The sequence below is a fragment of the Cannabis sativa genome, chromosome 5, assembly GCF_029168945.1.
Source record: "Cannabis sativa cultivar Pink pepper isolate KNU-18-1 chromosome 5, ASM2916894v1, whole genome shotgun sequence".
NCBI lineage: Eukaryota > Viridiplantae > Streptophyta > Magnoliopsida > Rosales > Cannabaceae > Cannabis > Cannabis sativa.
The window spans coordinates 1,002,236-1,020,571 of record NC_083605.1 but is presented as its reverse complement, the minus strand read 5'-3'; the positions used below and the strand labels follow the sequence as shown (position 1 = coordinate 1,020,571).

At 30.4% G+C, this 18,336-nt stretch overlaps 4 protein-coding genes across 4 annotated transcripts; 1 reads left to right on the top strand and 3 right to left on the bottom strand.

Moving 5' to 3' along the window:
• Positions 1-2,624: 2,624 nt before the first annotated feature.
• LOC115716057 (constitutive photomorphogenesis protein 10) lies at positions 2,625-4,873 on the bottom strand. Its single transcript, XM_030644755.2, has 4 exons — positions 4,609-4,873; positions 3,778-3,851; positions 3,253-3,400; positions 2,625-3,107 (listed from the first exon to the last, which is right to left on the bottom strand). Exons 1-4 carry the CDS (start codon positions 4,820-4,822, stop codon positions 3,007-3,009), a joined length of 537 nt encoding a protein of 178 aa, XP_030500615.1. The 5' UTR covers positions 4,823-4,873; the 3' UTR covers positions 2,625-3,006.
• Positions 4,874-11,183: 6,310 nt separating this feature from the next.
• Positions 11,184-12,634, top strand: LOC115716054 (peroxidase 5). The gene is made up of 4 exons (XM_030644752.2): positions 11,184-11,471; positions 11,553-11,744; positions 11,831-11,996; positions 12,062-12,634. The coding sequence occupies exons 1-4, from the start codon at positions 11,256-11,258 to the stop codon at positions 12,472-12,474; spliced, it is 987 nt and encodes a 328-aa protein (XP_030500612.2). The 5' UTR covers positions 11,184-11,255; the 3' UTR covers positions 12,475-12,634.
• A 32-nt stretch (positions 12,635-12,666) lies between these two features.
• On the bottom strand, positions 12,667-14,417 carry LOC115716055 (nascent polypeptide-associated complex subunit alpha-like protein 2). Its single transcript, XM_030644753.2, has 4 exons — positions 14,207-14,417; positions 13,969-14,074; positions 13,279-13,397; positions 12,667-13,173 (listed from the first exon to the last, which is right to left on the bottom strand). The coding sequence occupies exons 1-4, from the start codon at positions 14,300-14,302 to the stop codon at positions 12,823-12,825; spliced, it is 672 nt and encodes a 223-aa protein (XP_030500613.1). The 5' UTR covers positions 14,303-14,417; the 3' UTR covers positions 12,667-12,822.
• A 1,642-nt stretch (positions 14,418-16,059) lies between these two features.
• LOC115716056 (RPM1 interacting protein 13) lies at positions 16,060-17,124 on the bottom strand. The gene is made up of 3 exons (XM_030644754.2): positions 16,707-17,124; positions 16,475-16,561; positions 16,060-16,394 (listed from the first exon to the last, which is right to left on the bottom strand). The coding sequence occupies exons 1-3, from the start codon at positions 17,019-17,021 to the stop codon at positions 16,239-16,241; spliced, it is 558 nt and encodes a 185-aa protein (XP_030500614.1). The 5' UTR covers positions 17,022-17,124; the 3' UTR covers positions 16,060-16,238.
• Between the last annotated feature and the right edge of the window lie 1,212 nt (positions 17,125-18,336).

Genomic DNA, 18,336 nt, shown 5'->3' with positions numbered 1-18,336 from the left:
ATCTTTGACAATCACAGACATAACCACCACAACAACACCAGGACACCGGAAAATAACCATTAATTCCGACAAGAATAAACAAAAGCAGTGAAATCGACGTCAATAAATAATCATGGCAAAACAACGGTAAAACAACACTAAAACAATCAAACAAAACAAAAGAAAAAAATGATTAAAAAAAAACAAACAATCTGCTGCACAACCTCAACACCAGATGCAAAATCAACTATATTTGCAAGTCTATTCCTAGAAAATTATAAAAAAAAAACTACTAAAACAACACTGAAACAACACAAAAACAAATGAAGCAAATATAACTACTAAGAAAAATATAAAAGAAACACACACCTCAAAACTCTCTTGTGAGTGAGCTCGTCAAATATATTTATAGGAGAACCAAAAGAAAAAAACCACAAAAATAGCCAAAGAGAACGAAGAAGAAATGTATTTATAGCCTCCATCTTCCACACTCACAGACATAACCATCACAACAACACGAGAACACCCAGAAAATACCTATTAATTCCAGCGAGATGGAGCAAGGGCAGTGAAATCGGCATCAAATAAATAAATCATGAAAAACAACAGTAAAACAATACTAAAACAATACTAAAACAAAAAAAACAATAAAAGAAAAAAAAATGATCAAAAATTAACTATGTTGTGCACATCCTCAATACTAAATGCACTATATTTGCAAGAAAAGTTCTAGAAAATTAGAACAAAAAAAAACCACACTAACTCTTATATTTTCAAAAAAAAAACATAACTAAGAACTTCAAAAAATTAAAAAAAAAAAAAAAGAAGAAGAAAAGAAAAGAAGATGAAGAAGAAGAACTGAACATGAAAAAAAAAATAAAAATCATGAAAAACAACAGTAGAACAATACTAAAACAACGGTAAAGATGAAGAAAAAAAAACTTGAAGAAGAAGATGAATATTAGAACATGGGGGTGAGATTTATGTGAAAAACTAGAAGATAAAGATGATGAAGAAGATGAATAGTGAGAAATGGGAGTGAAATTTTTAAATCTATTTAAATAAAAGAAAAAGAGTGAGACATGGGGTGTGATTTTTAAATTTATTTAAATAAAAGAAAAAGTAAAACATGTCACTTTTATGACACATCCCATCAACCTTTTCATCAAAATAATAATTATTAAATTATCTCAAAAAATAATAATTATTAAATATTAAAAATAATAAATAATAACTTTTATATCCATTAAAATAAAAAATTAAATAAATAATTGAGCTCATGTCCCAATCAATCAAAAAAAAAAAAAAACCAAAACAATAACATAAAATTGTTGGCAGTAGAAAAAAAGAAAAAAAAAACGAGTATAAAAGTTAATTTCGAAAAAAAAAAAAACAGTATAAAAGTTATTTTGGGCGTGTAACAGTATAAAAGAAAGAAAATGGGAAAACACAGTAAACTGTGTAAATTTCCCTTATTTTATCCATAATAGTCTGTCATTATTAATATCAATATTGGTAGAAAATAAATAAGCATCATTTTTTACTACCAAGCCGCACACAAAATTGATTAGGAATTCAACTACAATGCTGTAAATTCGCGTGTGTTGTTCTGACTCGATCCATATTTGTATTTTTCCAATATGGGTCGTGATGTGTCGTACTTTAAAAAAAATATAGGTCATGTTGTGTCGTGCCACCATTTTCAAAGAGTAGGCCCGGCACGGCTCGTAAGCATAGTATTTTCGTGTCATGCTCGGATTCGTGTCGTGTTTTGCTCGTGTTGACTCGTTTTTCTTAAACATGCCAGTCCGTTTTCATATTCAGGCTCGAATTTGTGTTTTACTTTTTTATATTTTTTTACAATTAATGAGTTAATTACACTACTATATATATCTTATAGTTTCAATTATATTTATGTAATTTTTTTATAATATTTCACAGACAATTATATAAAAAAAAATAATTAAAATTATTAAAATTTAAATATTTACTTATAAAATTTTAAATTTTTAGCGCGCTCTATAAATAAATAATATATAGTATTGCTTTTACATTTTTGTAATAATTTTAAATATAAAATTATAATAATCAATATTATATTTAAGTTTTATTATTATTTTACTTTATAATTGACAAATACATATATTATTATTATTATTATTATAATTATTAAATTATAGAGTTTCTTAATGTTTCGTGTTGTACTTTTCGGACTTGTCGCACCTTTCGGGCTAATCTATTTGTATTTATGTGGCGTACTTTTCGTGCTTCTCACATCGTGTTGTGTTTTATCACATATTTTCCTAACAGCATTGTGCCAATTTATAGCATCGTGCCAACTCATGTCTAAACTCATATTTTTTTCGTACCTGGTCATGCTCATGCAAATTTCGTGCCGTTTTAAAAAATCTGACCTATATTTACAACACTAATTCCCATAAGCTACTTTAGTCTCCCAGGCCAATTTTTTTTTTCATAAATTGTGCTAATATGAAATCTGTCATTCCTTCCAGCCATCTCAATATCTGGTTTTTAGAAACTCTCCTATCTTGAACCTTTGTTTGTTTGATATTTTCTTTTTCAAACAAAATATATGAACATTACAAATCAAGTTTAAAACACAGGAACATGTTACATGTATAAACTTGGGAAAAAAAAAAACTATCAATTCCTTCATCATATATTATACAACAAGTTTATCTTATGTTTGCTATGGCTTAACACTCAAATACAAAAGCTGCCCATAGTAAGCTTATAACAGGTCCTCTTCGAGACAGGACAAATCTCCAAATGCACTTTTCGAGACAGTGCCAATCTCCCAATTAAACCAAAGTTCTATTTTCTCATTCCATATTCAATAATAACTACACAATTACATATTTATAGTCATTCACATCCTTTATAAATTACTAATATGCCCCTACACTATTTCATAGTGTAACAATAGGGTTGTGAAATCTTTAGTCTTGTAGTAAAGAAGTACTTAAATATCTACAAAATTGTTGGATACATGCTCTTATGTCGAATTTACTTTGCGAATCGCAACGTCCATTCTGCAGCAATTTTATCGTGCTTCGCTTTGTCTACCATGTATAAGTGTGCAATGCCAGGAACAAGAGGATTATTACCTATAAGAATGTGAATTTCATTTCAAGTAGATTAGTAAGAACATGAGGATTTTTGAGATGTCAAATATCCAAACCTCACTACAAAGTTTAAGACCAAATCACAAACGAAAAAGAACACAAAGATTGTGCAGTCCCGAACACTTACATGGGTCGGGCTCGGTGAAAATCTTTCTAATTGCAATTAACACTTTTGTAATTGTTAAAGCTGGACTCCAACCATCCTTCAAGATCTCCAAACTAACATTCCCCACAGAATCAACATCGAAGTGGTAGATTCGGGTTTTAAACACAACCTGAAAACCAATTCATTTACCCTGTTAAACAATTTCACCAGTTTGCATTGTCTAACTACAGAAGATTACATACAAAATGAGTCCTAGTTTTGTTCTAATGTTCAATACAAAAAGCACTCTTCTGAAGAAACCACATCCAATCAAAAACCGAGAATTAGGACACTGATTATGTCTCACTGCATTTTCTTTCCGTTGCCCTTTAATCACACAACTGATAAGTTCGAAGAAAAATTAGTACTCCTTATTAGTCTCACACATGTTATTGTCTTTCATTTGTAATTTGCATTGTTGTCATTTCATACCAAATTAACAAAACATTACTAAAAGATGTTTTATCTTCAACAGATAGAACAAATCATCAATAGGGAAATAAATACCTTTGGAGGTTTAAATGGATAATCACTGGGAAATGTGATGTCGAGAAAATATATTCCGCCTTCATATGGAGTCCCTGAAACATAAAACACACTCTAAATACTGATAATTAATCCCAACTGAGCAATGGTAGCATTGATCGAAAACTAGAACGCTCTTACAAGTTGCGAAAGGAAAACGAATAAACAAGGTACCAAAACCCGAAGTAAGAAGCATTACATAGAACTGGAAATTAAATATTCCCAGCAACAAAATTTCAATCTATAAAGATTGTAAGCAACAAAATCATAAACCAAAGCACAAGGCAATGGTTTGTCTTGTCTATAAACCTGTATTCAAAAAGCTCATTACAAGATAACAACAGTCCAATTACTAATAATCAGATATGATTTCAAAATCAAAACATTAGATTACCAATGCTTAATGATTATTTTCTTTTATTGCATAGTGAACCCAGTTATTATCAAATGAGAGAAAACAAGTCAAACAATTTGCTTCAACCAAGCAAAATCGAAAAACACACTCATTAAGTTGAACTAAAAAGATTTTTCTAAGATTAAGTTGAAAAGAACAATCATTGTTGGCTTGGCTGTAAGTGATAACAAAGAATTACATCTGGAAAGCATTTAGTAATTATTCCTTAAATTTCAAAGCATATGGTATCTATTTCTATCTTTCTCCATAATTGTAATTGGCTCTTCAAATTGAACCATAAAGAAGAAAAAAAAAACAAGTTGAGTGATCATTCAAAAAAGTGAGCTGAAAACACAAACTGAGAACAAATAATCAAAACCCATATAAAGAAATAAAGAAAGAAAAGAGAAAAGAGAAACCTTGGGGACCAATAATGGTGGCGACCCAGTGGTAGAGATTGTCGCCTTTGGTGCCAGCAGAGCAATCAAGAGGAGGATCAGTGTTGAGCTCAGCCATTTCCCTCTGAATCCGCTTACCGGAAGCTGAGACTGAGGTGGTGGATACCCAAGTGGAGGCCGAGGAAGAAGACGATGCAGGGTTGGATGACATCATCACCATGCCTCTCTTGTTCATACCTCAGTTTCAATTGATGATTATCTTCGTAACGATATATAAAAAAGAGATAATTACTATTATTATTTTTTTACAGTTTTTTATAAAAATAATAATTGTTTATAAAAAATTTTAGAAACAGAATTTAAATAATATAAATTGAAGAATAAATAATTAAAGAGAAAATATAAAAAAGATAAATATTTTTTTACTTGGAAAGTTAACTAGCCTTAGTTTATCGAGTGTATATTCTTAAATTTATCTGAGTAAAGTCTGCAAGAGAGTTCAACTCCTAATTTATAAGATTCGTGGGGTATTTATAGTAAATAATACTCTTAAGCGTTCTCATGAAGTCCAGTCCATAAATAAGGCAATCTGCTGACTAGACGGATCGAATTTAGATTGATCTGGTCAACACTGAGCACACTGATTGTGGACAATATTTAATCTGAATTAATTGCATAATATTTATTATAGGAAGTTTTTCCTTTAATTATGATACGATACTTTATTGTGATCTGACAACTGGACCTTCCTTAGTTGTGTACAGGAATAAGAAGGGAAATCGAAAGGGTCTTCGAGGAACTCACTATTTCATCTCTCCGGTGTTGTGGTATCAGACATGTCTTCCGAGTACGACTTGCTGAAGGTGGAAAGCTTTGTGAGTGAAGAACTAAGATACGTTCCTGGAAAGACATATCTAGGTGGGCTTGGCCCACTTCACCTTTGTTAATTAGGATTTTTGTTCCTTGGCATGTACTAAATCATACCCCCGTTAAAAATTTCTCATAAATTATTGAAATTATTAAATGTAAAGACTTTTATTTAATTTCAATCAATTTCGCTAATGTGACGATTGTCCATGTACTAAATCATGTCCACCGAACTTTAATATTTATTAAATCATACCCCCCTGAATTTTAATATGTACCAAATTCTGCTCCTTAAATTTGCATCTACGTTAGACTTTCTTTAGTAATGTATTGAACAAAAGTTCTCAAATCCAACAATCTCAATAGTTCGAGAAGAATTTTTAACGACCTAAAAAATTCAAGGGACATTATTTGGTAAATGTCGAAGTTCAAGGGACAAAAATTCAAATTAACCTTAACAAAAGTACATAAAAATATATTAAAATACCGTATTTTTTGTACATAAAATTATAAAAATCGTAAAATATTTTAAAATCCGTACAACCGTATTTTGTAATTGTTTTTATTATTTTTATGTATTTGTGAAATAACATTGGATATCCACTTGTGATCGGATCAGATTGGATGCTATTTTTAAATATCCAATTGGATCGGATCAGATGGTGGATAGGGTGTCTACAAATCCAATACATCCAACATTCAATCAAACTAATTAGTATTTTCATTTAGTTTGGATGAGTAATTAGATTTTATATTGTTATACGTAAAATTTATATGTATATATATGAAAATTAGCATTTAAATTTTATTCTTTTTTTCTTAGATTGGATGGATCCAGTCCAATCCAATACATACTGGACTTAAAATATTAAATGGATCCAATCCGATCTAAAAAATATTAGGTCTAAAACTTAAGATAAATCCAAATGAAACGAATAAATATATATGAAATACATCCAATAGATATATGTTGGATCGATTGGATGACTGAAATTAATTGAATCAGATCAGATGGTAAAATCTAACATTCAATATATAATTGGATCGGATCTGGATAGACCTAAAAGCATTGAATGTGGTATAATGAACAACCCTATAAACTTCAACAACATAATTTGTTGACAAACTCACAAACGTTCTAACTACGTAAAAATCTTAATTTTAATATTTATTTAAACTCTTTGAAATCTCCATAAAAATTATTGATATAATTGCCAAAAAAATTGGATCAACACTTATATTTATTTTTTTTAACTAATGAAAATATTAGTTTTAAGATTGCAAATTCACATTCTCATTAATTTTTATTAGACTATTATTTATGTAAAAGCTCGTTTGGTACGTCATATTATATTAATTGCATTGTATTATATTACTATTATTTAATATAATATTATGTTTGGTATTAGGTTGTGTAAAGTTATAATATATTTTTAATAAACTCAACCCCAAAACACCGAATCTAGATCGGGTTCGATGTCCAGATTCGAGTCTGGGGTCCAAGACAAGTCCCGATATGGGGTTTGGGTCCGAGTTTTGGGGTTCAGGATGTAAGGTCCCGAGTCCTGAGTGTCCCGAGTCTGGGTTCGGATCTCAAGTCCCAAGTCTGGGTCCCAGTCCCAAGTTTGGGTTTGGGTCCCGAGTCTGGGTCAAGGTCCCGGGTCGGGTCCGTGCCTAGGATACGGTCTTGGGTCTTAGTCCCATATGTTCGAGTTTGGGTCTAGGTTTGAATTCGGGTCGGGTTAGGTTCGGATCTCAAGTTTGTATCCAGGTGCGGGGTTTGAGGTCCAAGTCTGGGTTGACACCAAATCTTTTATAAATATTATAATACAAGTTAATACAGATCATTTATTATGTATTAAATAATATAACTTACATTTTATTAAAAAGTTTTGTCATCATAATTAATACAATAATTATTTTATCTAAATATAATATTATTTATTATTTAATATAATAAAACTATATTAAGACTTTTTTTTTTTGTATAGAATATTGCACTGCTTAATTATACAGGTGATACATCAATATATTATTTTAATTAAATAAATAACATGTAATTAAATCGGTATATTTGAAATGATGTTTATAAATATCTTTAAATCTTATGATCACACCCATTTTTTACAAAAATAAATAAATAAAATAAAATAAAAAATATCTTACGAGCACACACAAAAAGATAAATAATATCTTGTAAATATTTGTTTGAAAACTTTTTGTATTTTTAGAAGATAATCAGAAATATAGATTAAAAAATCATGAAAAACGGATCTAACAGAAAATATTTTTTTTTTAAGAAAAAATTCTTTAAAAAATTTGGCCATATAAACCTTTTTATTTTTTAAATTTTGTTTAAAAAAATCAAAATATCTAATGTAAGTTTTGTCACTAAAAATTAAAACAAAATTCATTAATATCTTTCTTACTAGCCGTTCATATATCTTTTTTAAAAACAGCCAATCACATCTTTTTATAATTATTATTAATATATTTTTTTTAGATTTATAATAAATTGATTGTTCTTCCGATTTTTAATTTAAACTTTTTTTCTAATTATTAAAATTTAAAAGACATTACACGTGGCCCATTATTTCATTAATCCATGGCTATATATATGATATAAGATAGCTCACTTTAATTACTAAGCATATAATCGAACAAGCCTTATAATAACTAGCTAATAAGAGAGCTAGGGTTTCAATTAATTAAGCTATATAATCAAAGAAGAAAAAGAAGGGAAAAGAAAGAACAATACTATATGATGGAAGTACGTAGTTTCAAATATTGCCCATATTGTGGGAAACTACTAAAATGTGCTCTAGGTCTTCGGATTCACATCGAAAAACATAATTATAGCAACAACTACGTTGATTTAGAACCATTATCATCGTCATCGTCATCACCATCGTACAACTCTAAATTTTGTGGAAGAAGTTTCTTCAAATCACAAGCTCTTAATGGACAATTAAGGATTTGCAATGACAAAGTTATTAAAACTAAGATCAGAGTCAGAACCAGAACTAGAAACAAGATTCATCGTAAACATGTCTTATAAAATAAAAGCATTACTAGCTAATACTACAAGAAGAATATCAAGTTTGATGTTATATGTAATAATTAATTTTGTTAGTGTTGTTTGTTAATTAGTCTCATTTTATTACTCAAATGGGTTGGATTGGTATTAGTTGAGATTTATTTAGTCTTTAGTTATTAATTGTTAGCTTTAACTGTTTTCTTTTGTTTTCTGTTAATATCATTCTTTATATTCTGTTAAATGTTAGTAATTAAATTGTGTTATCTTTATAAATTTATAAATAGAAGGTTCTTTCTTAGTTTTTGTAATCAAAATGAATTAAATATTCTTATTGATAATTGATTTTTTTTAAAATGATACTTAATAAGTTGTTGGCCCATGGTCTGACACCGAAGCTAAGTTGATTCATATTTAGACCATCTTTAATGGATAATATAAATTTTATAGCAAATTTAGCTTGAAAACTTATTCATTATCATATTTGGTACAAATTTTATAGTTGTAAGGTACAATTTAACTTCCGAAGTCGAAATAATCATTAAATTTTGATTGAAACTATGTATATAAACTTCTTAAATGAAAATGAAAATGTTAGAAAGCTTTTAGCTAATAAAAATTATTAATTGGTAACAAATCGGTAAATAAATTCGGTGACATTTATTGTGTGGTAAAAATTTGAAGCATGTTGTATTTTATGTTAAATTTAGCCTATACTAAATTTCTTATAGCCCTATTGAAAGTTATTTTTATAAAAATATGCTAAAAATATAACAATACACTACTTTTATAGTGTTTATTAACAACATAATTATTTTCTACCTCTCCATATTTTTCTATTCTTTATTCTCATTAACCCTTGCTTTATATATGGAACAATTATCTTAATCTACAAGCAGAGCACAAAGTCAATTGTTTAATTAATTAGATGAATAGTCTTTTATTATAACTTAAATTCTAAAGTAAATACATGAAGTTTGGTGGTTGGAATTGGAAACTTGTGACTTGTGAATCATTTATTTAGTTTTTATGCTCTTATTTTAAATATTGGACTTGGTAGTAATTAATTTTAAAAAATTTATATAGACCAAAAAATTTAAAAAAAAATACAAAAATACATTAACACGGAAAAAAATTATTTTTATTCTTTGAACTTTTTTATTTACAAAAAATACATTTTCAGTAAAAATAATAAATCTTCTTTTTTTTTTTTTTGATCTTTTCAAAAAAACATAATAAATCTTTTTTTGATTATTTTTATAATTTATTTATAATTGTTTTTTTAATTGTTTTATAGTTGATTTGTAGTTGCCGTAAAGTTGATCTCTCGTTTTTTTAGCTGAACAAAATGTATTCATATAATTTTAAAACTTTACAAACATATTTTTATATATTAAAAATTTTAGAACATAAAATTATAAATAAAATTTAAAAAAAAATAATATTTTTGAAAATTCTCCTTTCATTTTTATGTAATATTATTGGAAAAAAAATCTTGTGAAAAGCATTTGTTTTTTGTCTAGTATTTTAACAGCACTAGATACCATTGAATAGAAATTTCATTATTAAAAAACAAAAAAACAAAAATCATTTTCTATTTTATATTATATTTCATTTATTCTATATGTTGGAATGTAGGAAATATATATCAATAAGTCAAAAACATTCACTACTGGACTCCCCAAAAATTAAGTTTATTTATGAAAATATTTCTTTAAAAATACCCTTTTATAGTGACTCAATATCAGATTTTCTAACCACATCCATGATTGCCTTTCACAAAGGTAATTAATTTTGTAAAGACATGAGATTATTGAACATTTACGTTTCTTTTAAAAATAGAAATAGGTTTCTAAATTAATACAATCTAACAAAATAATTATTGGTTGTTTATTTACTAATCCATCATTATATACAAAGCTAAACTACCAACATGTCTCATTTCAATTTAAAGATCATTACTATTAGATAATATTAAGTTCCTAATATGACCACAAGTGTCCTTTTACAAGTAGTTAGATTAGATGTTTCTTTTCTTATCTTACTTAAAACCCGATAATATGATCGGTCTTGAATTTTAGTGGGTTATAAGAAAAAAAAATATTTATAGTACTTTAAAAATCAGTAAAAAATGTCTATTTTTTAAAAAGAGAAATTTTTTGAGAACTTCTGGAGTAGGTGAGCCCTAAGTACGGGCCTATTTTGCTTATGCCAAGGGTCAGGTTGCCTGATAATGAATTATGGTGTTAGGCACTTTAACATTTTTCGAATGTAAAAATATTACTATTAAGCACGATTGGAGCATAACGAATACTATCTCGAAATGTGAGTGTGTCACCTTATTCTTATAAATAAATAATTAACTATTTTTTATAATAATTATTAAATTGTGTTGTAAGAATCTGATACTTAATTACACTAATAGTATATAGTTCCTAACAGCATGTATTTTAGCATTTCTTGTAAAGCATTGGATACCATTGGTTCTTTCATTCACTCTTAAGTCAACTTAGTTTGACTTAAGTCCATTTTTATTAATAATCAAATCTTACTTAATGACCCTTTAATATGATCATATAAGATTATGTGTCGTCCGACATTAAACCAAACTCTTGTCCTTACTATATTTTTTACTGATTAAATTACAGTGACTTTCCAGCTCAATGCCTTTCAACATATCACTATATATATATACACAATTATATAGTAGCAAACCATTGTTGAGTGTTGCTCTTATAACTTGTGTCATAATAACAAGTAAAGAAAAATGAGTTTTTCACATACCATAACTGGTTTCTCACTTGTTATGATATTGTTGTTTAAGTTTCAAAGTGTTCATTCCCAACTTCAAGTTGGGTATTATAGCAATACATGTAATTTGGCTGAGATTGTAGTTAAAGATGAGGTTATGAAAGCTTTCTATGCTGATACAGGAGTGGCTGCTGGTCTTTTGAGAATGCATTTTCATGATTGCTTTGTTAGAGTAAGTAACCTTTTCTCCTTTTACTTCCTTCATTAGGTTTCGGGTTTCGATTACACTAACTATGAACTAATACAATTACAGGGCTGTGATGCTTCGATTTTGATCGATTCGAATGCAACAAACACAGCTGAGAAGGATTCCCCTCCAAATAATCCAAGTTTGAGAGGATTTGAAGTAATAAACAATGCAAAAGCAAGACTAGAAGCTTTATGTAAAGGTGTTGTTTCATGTGCTGATATAGTAGCTTTTGCAGCAAGGGATAGCATACAGTTTGTAAGTTTGGTTTGGATTTAAATTTCATTAGTTGAATGAAAGTAGTTTAATTGCAATATAACCCCTTACTTAATCTGTATTTGCAGAGTGGAGGGCTTGGTTATGATGTTCCTGCAGGAAGAAGAGATGGCAAAGTTTCATTAGCTTCAGAAGCTGTCATAAACTTACCTGGCCCATCATCCAATTTGAATCAACTCACTCAAATCTTTGCCTCAAAAGGTTTCACACAACAAGAAATGGTTACACTCTCAGGTAAGACTAATAGTTTGTTCTTCCTTTTGCGATTCGATGATCTCTTACCCGAGTTTGATGTGCAGGAGCTCATACAATCGGCCGCTCCCACTGCACTTCCTTTAGTTCTAGATTATATAACTTCAATGGAATAACCGGTCAAGACCCGAGTTTAGACTCGATGTATGCAGCTCGGTTGAAGCAACAATGTCCTCAAGGCAACAGAAATCCAAGCTTGGTTGTTCCCATGAACCCTTTTAGCCCTACCGTTGCTGATAACAGCTACTATTCAGACGTTCTAGCACGTCGTGGCTTGTTTTCTTCCGACCAAGCTCTCTTGTCCGATGCAACAACAGCTAGCTTAGTGAATCAATTTGCCAAGGCTCCCTCTCTCTGGACAAGAATGTTTGCTGATGCAATGGTTAAAATGGGGCAAATTGAGGTCCTTACAGGCAACAGTGGCGAAATTCGGGCAAATTGCAGTGTTATTAACACCTAAATAGAAGAGTTATGGAGTGTTTGTATTTAGTGATAAGATTTTGGATTAGCAAAACCTCAAAAGGGGCAAGTGTAATTGTATCAATAAAGACCCTGAGAGACTACTTGAGTGAGTTGAAATAAATGTAAGTAACAATTTCAAATGAATAAGCTTTTATGAGACTTTAATAAATCAAAAATGAGAACAGCATAATAATAATAATAAGGAAATGGAACTAATGATCTCTGTCCACAAAGGGAATATGCAAAATCTAAGCCTCCATATAGATGGGAAACCAATTTAAGTACAATACTTAATGATAAACTCAGAATAATAATTAAACTGCACTAAAAATGTAAGAATGCTAAGTTAAGTGGTGAGCTCCATTATAGCACTAACAATGTCCCCATCATGAGCCTTCAGAGCCTTAACAGCCTTGATCTTTGAAACACCAGCCTGTGTCATCACCAAATCAATGTCCCTAGCCTCAACACCAGTTTCGTCAACCTCTTCCTCTTCTTCTTCGGCTGGGACACCAGCAGCTGGTGCAGCACTGTCAGCTTTGGCTGTCACGGCGCTCATGTCTGGCATCCTGAATTGTTGGGCAGCTTGTGACTGCAACTGAGAGCTTAAATCCTCTATCTTTGCTTCCCCGAATATGATATATGTTTCGGAATGAGGGCTCTTGAAAACATCAGGTTTCGAGATGAAAAATAAGATCTGAAAATGAAACACCACACAACATGAGTTTAGGTGAAAAATTGAGTCCATACTATGTGTGTTCATTCATTTCACCAATGACATGGAAAATAATTTCTTACTAACATTTTTGGTTCTTTTGATGGTGACCCTGCTAACACCTGTAACTGGCTTCATACCGAGCTTCAACATTGCCTTGCGACTTTTCTTCTCGCTTCTACTCTGCTTGGGATTCCCATCTGCACCTGTAAAAATTATCATCCAATATTTACCACAAACAAAAATTAAACCAAAGGAATCATTACAAAAAACTATAATTGCCATAAACCCCTGTTTACAAATCAAGCACAAGACTCCTGAAACTTGCTCAGCAAATTTGTAAAGTCCTTCTGGTGGTATTTGGATAAAAAAATAAGTCTTTTGGGAGAGTTTCGTCCAAAAGGACTTTCAAGAAGTTATTTTTAAAATTATAATAATTTACAAATTCCTCAATTTTCAAACATTTTCAAAAGTAATTTTCATAACAAATGAGGCACAAAATGACATTTCACTCCAAACACAAACCAGATGAAGAACAATGGAAATGGCTAAATCAAACATTTTACTGAAAACACAAGAAACCAATTCCATAATCAAATGCTAATTAAAGCCATGCAGAGATAAGATTCCACCAAAATGAGCAAGAAATCCACGTAAACAAAAATCAAAATTCAAACCAGAAACAAACCCTAATCATAACAACAAACATAATGAAATGAAATCCCTTACATAAAACATATTAATAACAATCAAAGCAGAGAAAATGAGAATAATTACCAGGAAGACCCGCTTCATCATCGTCCTCCTCGTCATCGTCCTCATCATCGTCATCCTCATCCTTATCGTCCTTAACATCCTCAACTATAACTTCATCTTCCTCGCTCTATCAAAAACCAAAAATTCAAACTTGAATTGATGAAAATTCTGTAAACCAGTCCAAAACACGTATATGAAAATGGAGTTGTAATTTTATATATAATTAAATTGTATATATATAGATATATTTATATAAGACCTTAGGAGTGGTCTTGAGGGGTTTCTCGGTGGAGAGGACTTCCTCGGTCAAGGAGTCGGTGGCGGCGACTGGCTCGACGACTGGGGCCGGTGACATTTCGGCGAGGAGTGGATAGTGAGAGAGAATGGATTGGGTTTAGGAGAGAGAGAGAGAGAGAGAGAGTGAGTGAGGAGATAGCTCTTCGGATTGGCTTAACTTTACAATATTATATGCTATGGTTTTATGAGCACACACTAAAAGGGTTTACAAACTATTTGGGCTTTCTTTTTGGCTTGGGCTTATTACGCCAATAAGGGCTTGGGCTTGGGCTTGGGCTTTTTAGGCCCATTGTACTTTTAACCAGCCAGGGTATGGTGACTAGTAGAATGAGAAGATGATGACTAGGAGCATCTTCAAGCAATTTTCTTTTGTAATTTGTAGCATAGGGCTGTTCATCAAACCGTCCGCACCACATCGCACCACAAAAAAAATACGGTTTGAAATTCTTTACGGTGCGGTCACAATTTGAATTTTTCATAAACCGCGTGGTGTGGTGCAGTTTGCAATTTTGAATTGTTAATATGCGGTTCAAACTGCACCACACCGCACATTATAAAAATACCAATTTTTATATTTAGTTAGGTCCAATATGTGAATGTCTAACCGAAAGCCCACTAATTATTGTATTATTGAAACTTATTTTTTTCAGATTTATTTTCAAGCCTTATGGTATTTTTGACAAGTGTTACTCAAGCTTTGTTGTATTTGTAATAGTTTAATTATTGGTGATAGTCTAAACCGTAAAAACTGCACCGCATCGCATCGCACCATTTTTTGCAGTGCCGTTTTCGCGGTGCGGGTGAGGTTTGAAAAATTAGAAAATCCGCATGTGCGGGTTAGTTTGAAAAAATGGTCAAAAACCGCACCACCCGCACCGCGAACACCCCTAAGCATACCCGATATTTAAAGGACAAATACCATTTTATACCCTGTTTTACAAAAGTTACCCATTAGATCCTGTATTTTGTTAAATGACAAAATAGATCCTGTATTTTTCAAAATGGTGAAAATAGCACCTTGAACTTAATTTTTAACAACTTTTTTTTTTAATATAACCAACTTAAAGACCATTCTTAATACGAACCGATACAAAAAATGTAAATAGTTTTGTCATAGCACTTTTAAATCGGATTATAATTAAATTTTATTTTGATAAAAAATCAATTTAAGGTCTTATTTGTACCATGTTAGAAAATACATGGTCTATTTTGTCATTTAACAAAACAGAGGGTCTTATTGATAAGCTTTTGCAAAACACAAGGTCCAAAACACGGGGTCCTATTGATAATATTTAAATTAACTCTCAGTTATAAATAAATACTGAAGTTTAATTTTTGACAATAATAATACTTAACTTCACAATTATTCTGCAAATTACTGTTTTTAAGTGACAAAATTTTATTATTTTGTGGGACCTACGCACCTTTTAGGGTAATTTCTACTCCTTTGTTTACTTGAATTTTAAATAGAGGAGAATGTTAAACTTGAGTCCACATTCCACTCAAACCCAAACCTCAAAACAAAAACCCCTTAAAAATCTCTATTTTCCCACAAAGATGATCATGCAGGAAAGTGACATTTACACATTTTATCAAATATAATTCCTTTGAAAGGCTTGTGATTTAGTATGAGTTTGACTAAGTGTTGAATCATTCCCGAAAACTTGAAACTCAAAATTAGTTAGTTTTTTTTTTTTTTTTGCTATAATTTACTTATAAATCCATTAGTGAACAATTGAGGAAATTGTCTAAGGACAACAAAATCATTTTTCTATTAAAAAATCTTAGAAGGAGTCAATGAAATGACACGATAAGTAATAACCGAACTACTTTTAATACCATTAGATATCAGAAATCAAATGTTCTCATATGCTTTCATTTAGCCAAAATGAAACAACCAAACACTCTTTTTCTTTCATATATATGTAGCTAATAATGCCAAAAAAAAAAATATGCCAAAATGACTTGATCACTCCTTTTCATTAGTTCTATTTTTAATAATCTTCTTCTTCACTGAAATCTTGAGGTTGCATCTTCCTCACTCTTCTTTGAAACTTCCATTCTTCTTGCTCTGATGCATGACAATGTGCTGGTTTTGGCTCAGTCCAAGATGAACATGGTGCAGGTTTATCACAAACATAACAATAGCACTGCAAATCAAATCAAATCAATAAAACACAAATATTGACTCAATTTGGTACCACAAACAATATCAAAAATTAAGTTTTACCAATTCACAATAGCTTTCATGAGAGGTTTGGTCAAATGGGTATTTCAAACACAAATGCCTTGAGTGAGGATAATCCCTACAAGCCACCTATTTAAGAAAAAAGCCCAAAATATCAAAAGGGTATCTCTAAAACAAGGGTTTCAACAAAACCCAAGTCGAAAGATTCAATCTTTTTTCAAATATTTTCTCGGGAACCAAACAGAAAATTTGAAAAAAAAAAAGAAAATCAAACCTTTCCCTTTTCGGCTAGAACGGTTAAATCAGCACTATCACCACCACCACCATCATCACCATCAGCTTTTCTTGAAACAGAAAGATTAGATATATCATTAGATGGATCATAATCTAGAATGAAACACTCCTCAGTCTCTTCAAATCGTTTCACATCGTAAGGATTCTTGAGACAAAGGATTTGTTTTATTGGGGTTACGGTATCTCCCTCCAATGTCGTTTTGACAAACACTCTCTTCTCTTTCTCCGATGAAGATGGTGATATTTCGATCACCTCAATTGTTTCCTCCATTTTCGATTTTCGGTCTCTGATCATTGTCGAAATTTGAATCGTCGGAAGAATCTGAGAGCAACGCAACTGAACTGTGGAGCGTCTCGTGTGTGTGGCTTTTTAGCAGACCAAAACGACAGTGTTTTAAATGTTTTAAACCAAAACGACATTTTAAGATAAACGACAGTGTTTTAATACAAGCGACATTATTTTAAGCCAACGACAGAAAGTGAACCAGCCCATACTTGTTTAAATTGGGCCTGGGCTTTAACATTATGGGAAATTTAATAAATACCTAATTTACATTACATTTATTGATATTTACCCATGTTATTAAGTTTATTACTTTTTTTACCCATTCTATTTTTATTTTATTTTTTTATGGAACTTTTATTTTTATATAAATCTTTAAAATTAACCTTCCGTCACTTATCCAAAATTATTATTATATTTTCAATGAAAAAAATTGGAAAAAATATATGATTTGCATATACATGAATTAGAAAGATTAATAATTTTACTTAGAAGATACAAATAGAGTTACATAATGAATTAAGTTGTGGGTAAGAATGTTGAAATGACCAATAAAAATGTATTATTGTTAAGACAACTTTCACAATCCATTTACTGATATTTACCCATATTATTAACTGATTTTTAAATATTAAAGACTTTTTTTTTTTCACATAATAACATTTTGAACATTTTGTATGATCGTATTAATTAAGGTAAACTAGCTAATGTTGATGCACATATCTACAACTGAACTAATTAAAGGTGAGCACTAATAACTTGGACACAATAAAAAAGAGAAATGCTAAAAGGTATCAGTGGTGCCTATCACCCTTCTATGTGTTAATATCGCTATTGGTCTAATTAAGTATTGGGTCTCATATAATTTAATATAATACCTTTTAAGGAGTATCGCTAGTCAATCGCAGCACGATATGTCGAGAAGGTGTTAGGCACGATATGCTCATAAGAAATATGTAGGCTAAAAATAAAAAAAAAAAGAAAGACTTAACTAATCGTCATGGAAAGGTTGGAGATTGAATTATTGAAATTAGAATGCTAAATGAGTAAGAATCGAAGGAGTTTGCCAAAAAAAAAATATATATAGAATAACATACTTAAAAGGGAGTTAGACCATTTGGACGATTTCTATGAGGAAGCTAAGAAATATTTCTGAGTAGAAGACGGACATGAGAACTTGACAATAAGCAAGCGCAACCAAGATAAAACGTCAAATCCTCGTGCACTAGAAGAATCACGGAAGAAAAGAGAGTTCAATGGCAGAAGAAATGATCGAAACAAAAAGAGTAGAAGAGAAAATGATTCCATAATATTTATTAAAGAAGAT

What these genes read in the sequence shown, in the direction of transcription:
- LOC115716057 (XM_030644755.2), bottom strand. Translation starts at nt 4,822, where the DNA reads ATGAACAAGAGAGGCATGGTGATGATGTCATCCAACCCTGCATCGTCT. An exon ending in CACCATTATTGGTCCCCAAG is followed by an intron (nt 3,852 to 4,608) that starts GTTTCTCTTTTC and finishes TTTATGTTTCAG; the next exon opens with GGACTCCATATGAAGGCGGA. An exon ending in TTTCACCGAGCCCGACCCAT is followed by an intron (nt 3,108 to 3,252) that starts GTAAGTGTTCGG and finishes ACATTCTTATAG; the next exon opens with GTAATAATCCTCTTGTTCCT.
- LOC115716054 (XM_030644752.2), top strand. Translation starts at nt 11,256, where the DNA reads ATGAGTTTTTCACATACCATAACTGGTTTCTCACTTGTTATGATATTG. An exon ending in TTCATGATTGCTTTGTTAGA is followed by an intron (nt 11,472 to 11,552) that starts GTAAGTAACCTT and finishes ATACAATTACAG; the next exon opens with GGCTGTGATGCTTCGATTTT. An exon ending in CAAGGGATAGCATACAGTTT is followed by an intron (nt 11,745 to 11,830) that starts GTAAGTTTGGTT and finishes CTGTATTTGCAG; the next exon opens with AGTGGAGGGCTTGGTTATGA.
- LOC115716055 (XM_030644753.2), bottom strand. Translation starts at nt 14,302, where the DNA reads ATGTCACCGGCCCCAGTCGTCGAGCCAGTCGCCGCCACCGACTCCTTG. An exon ending in CCCTCAAGACCACTCCTAAG is followed by an intron (nt 14,075 to 14,206) that starts GTCTTATATAAA and finishes GGTTTTTGATAG; the next exon opens with AGCGAGGAAGATGAAGTTAT. An exon ending in CCATCAAAAGAACCAAAAAT is followed by an intron (nt 13,174 to 13,278) that starts GTTAGTAAGAAA and finishes TTTCATTTTCAG; the next exon opens with ATCTTATTTTTCATCTCGAA.
- LOC115716056 (XM_030644754.2), bottom strand. Translation starts at nt 17,021, where the DNA reads ATGATCAGAGACCGAAAATCGAAAATGGAGGAAACAATTGAGGTGATC. An exon ending in TTCTAGCCGAAAAGGGAAAG is followed by an intron (nt 16,562 to 16,706) that starts GTTTGATTTTCT and finishes TTTCTTAAATAG; the next exon opens with GTGGCTTGTAGGGATTATCC. An exon ending in ATGAAAGCTATTGTGAATTG is followed by an intron (nt 16,395 to 16,474) that starts GTAAAACTTAAT and finishes TTTGATTTGCAG; the next exon opens with TGCTATTGTTATGTTTGTGA.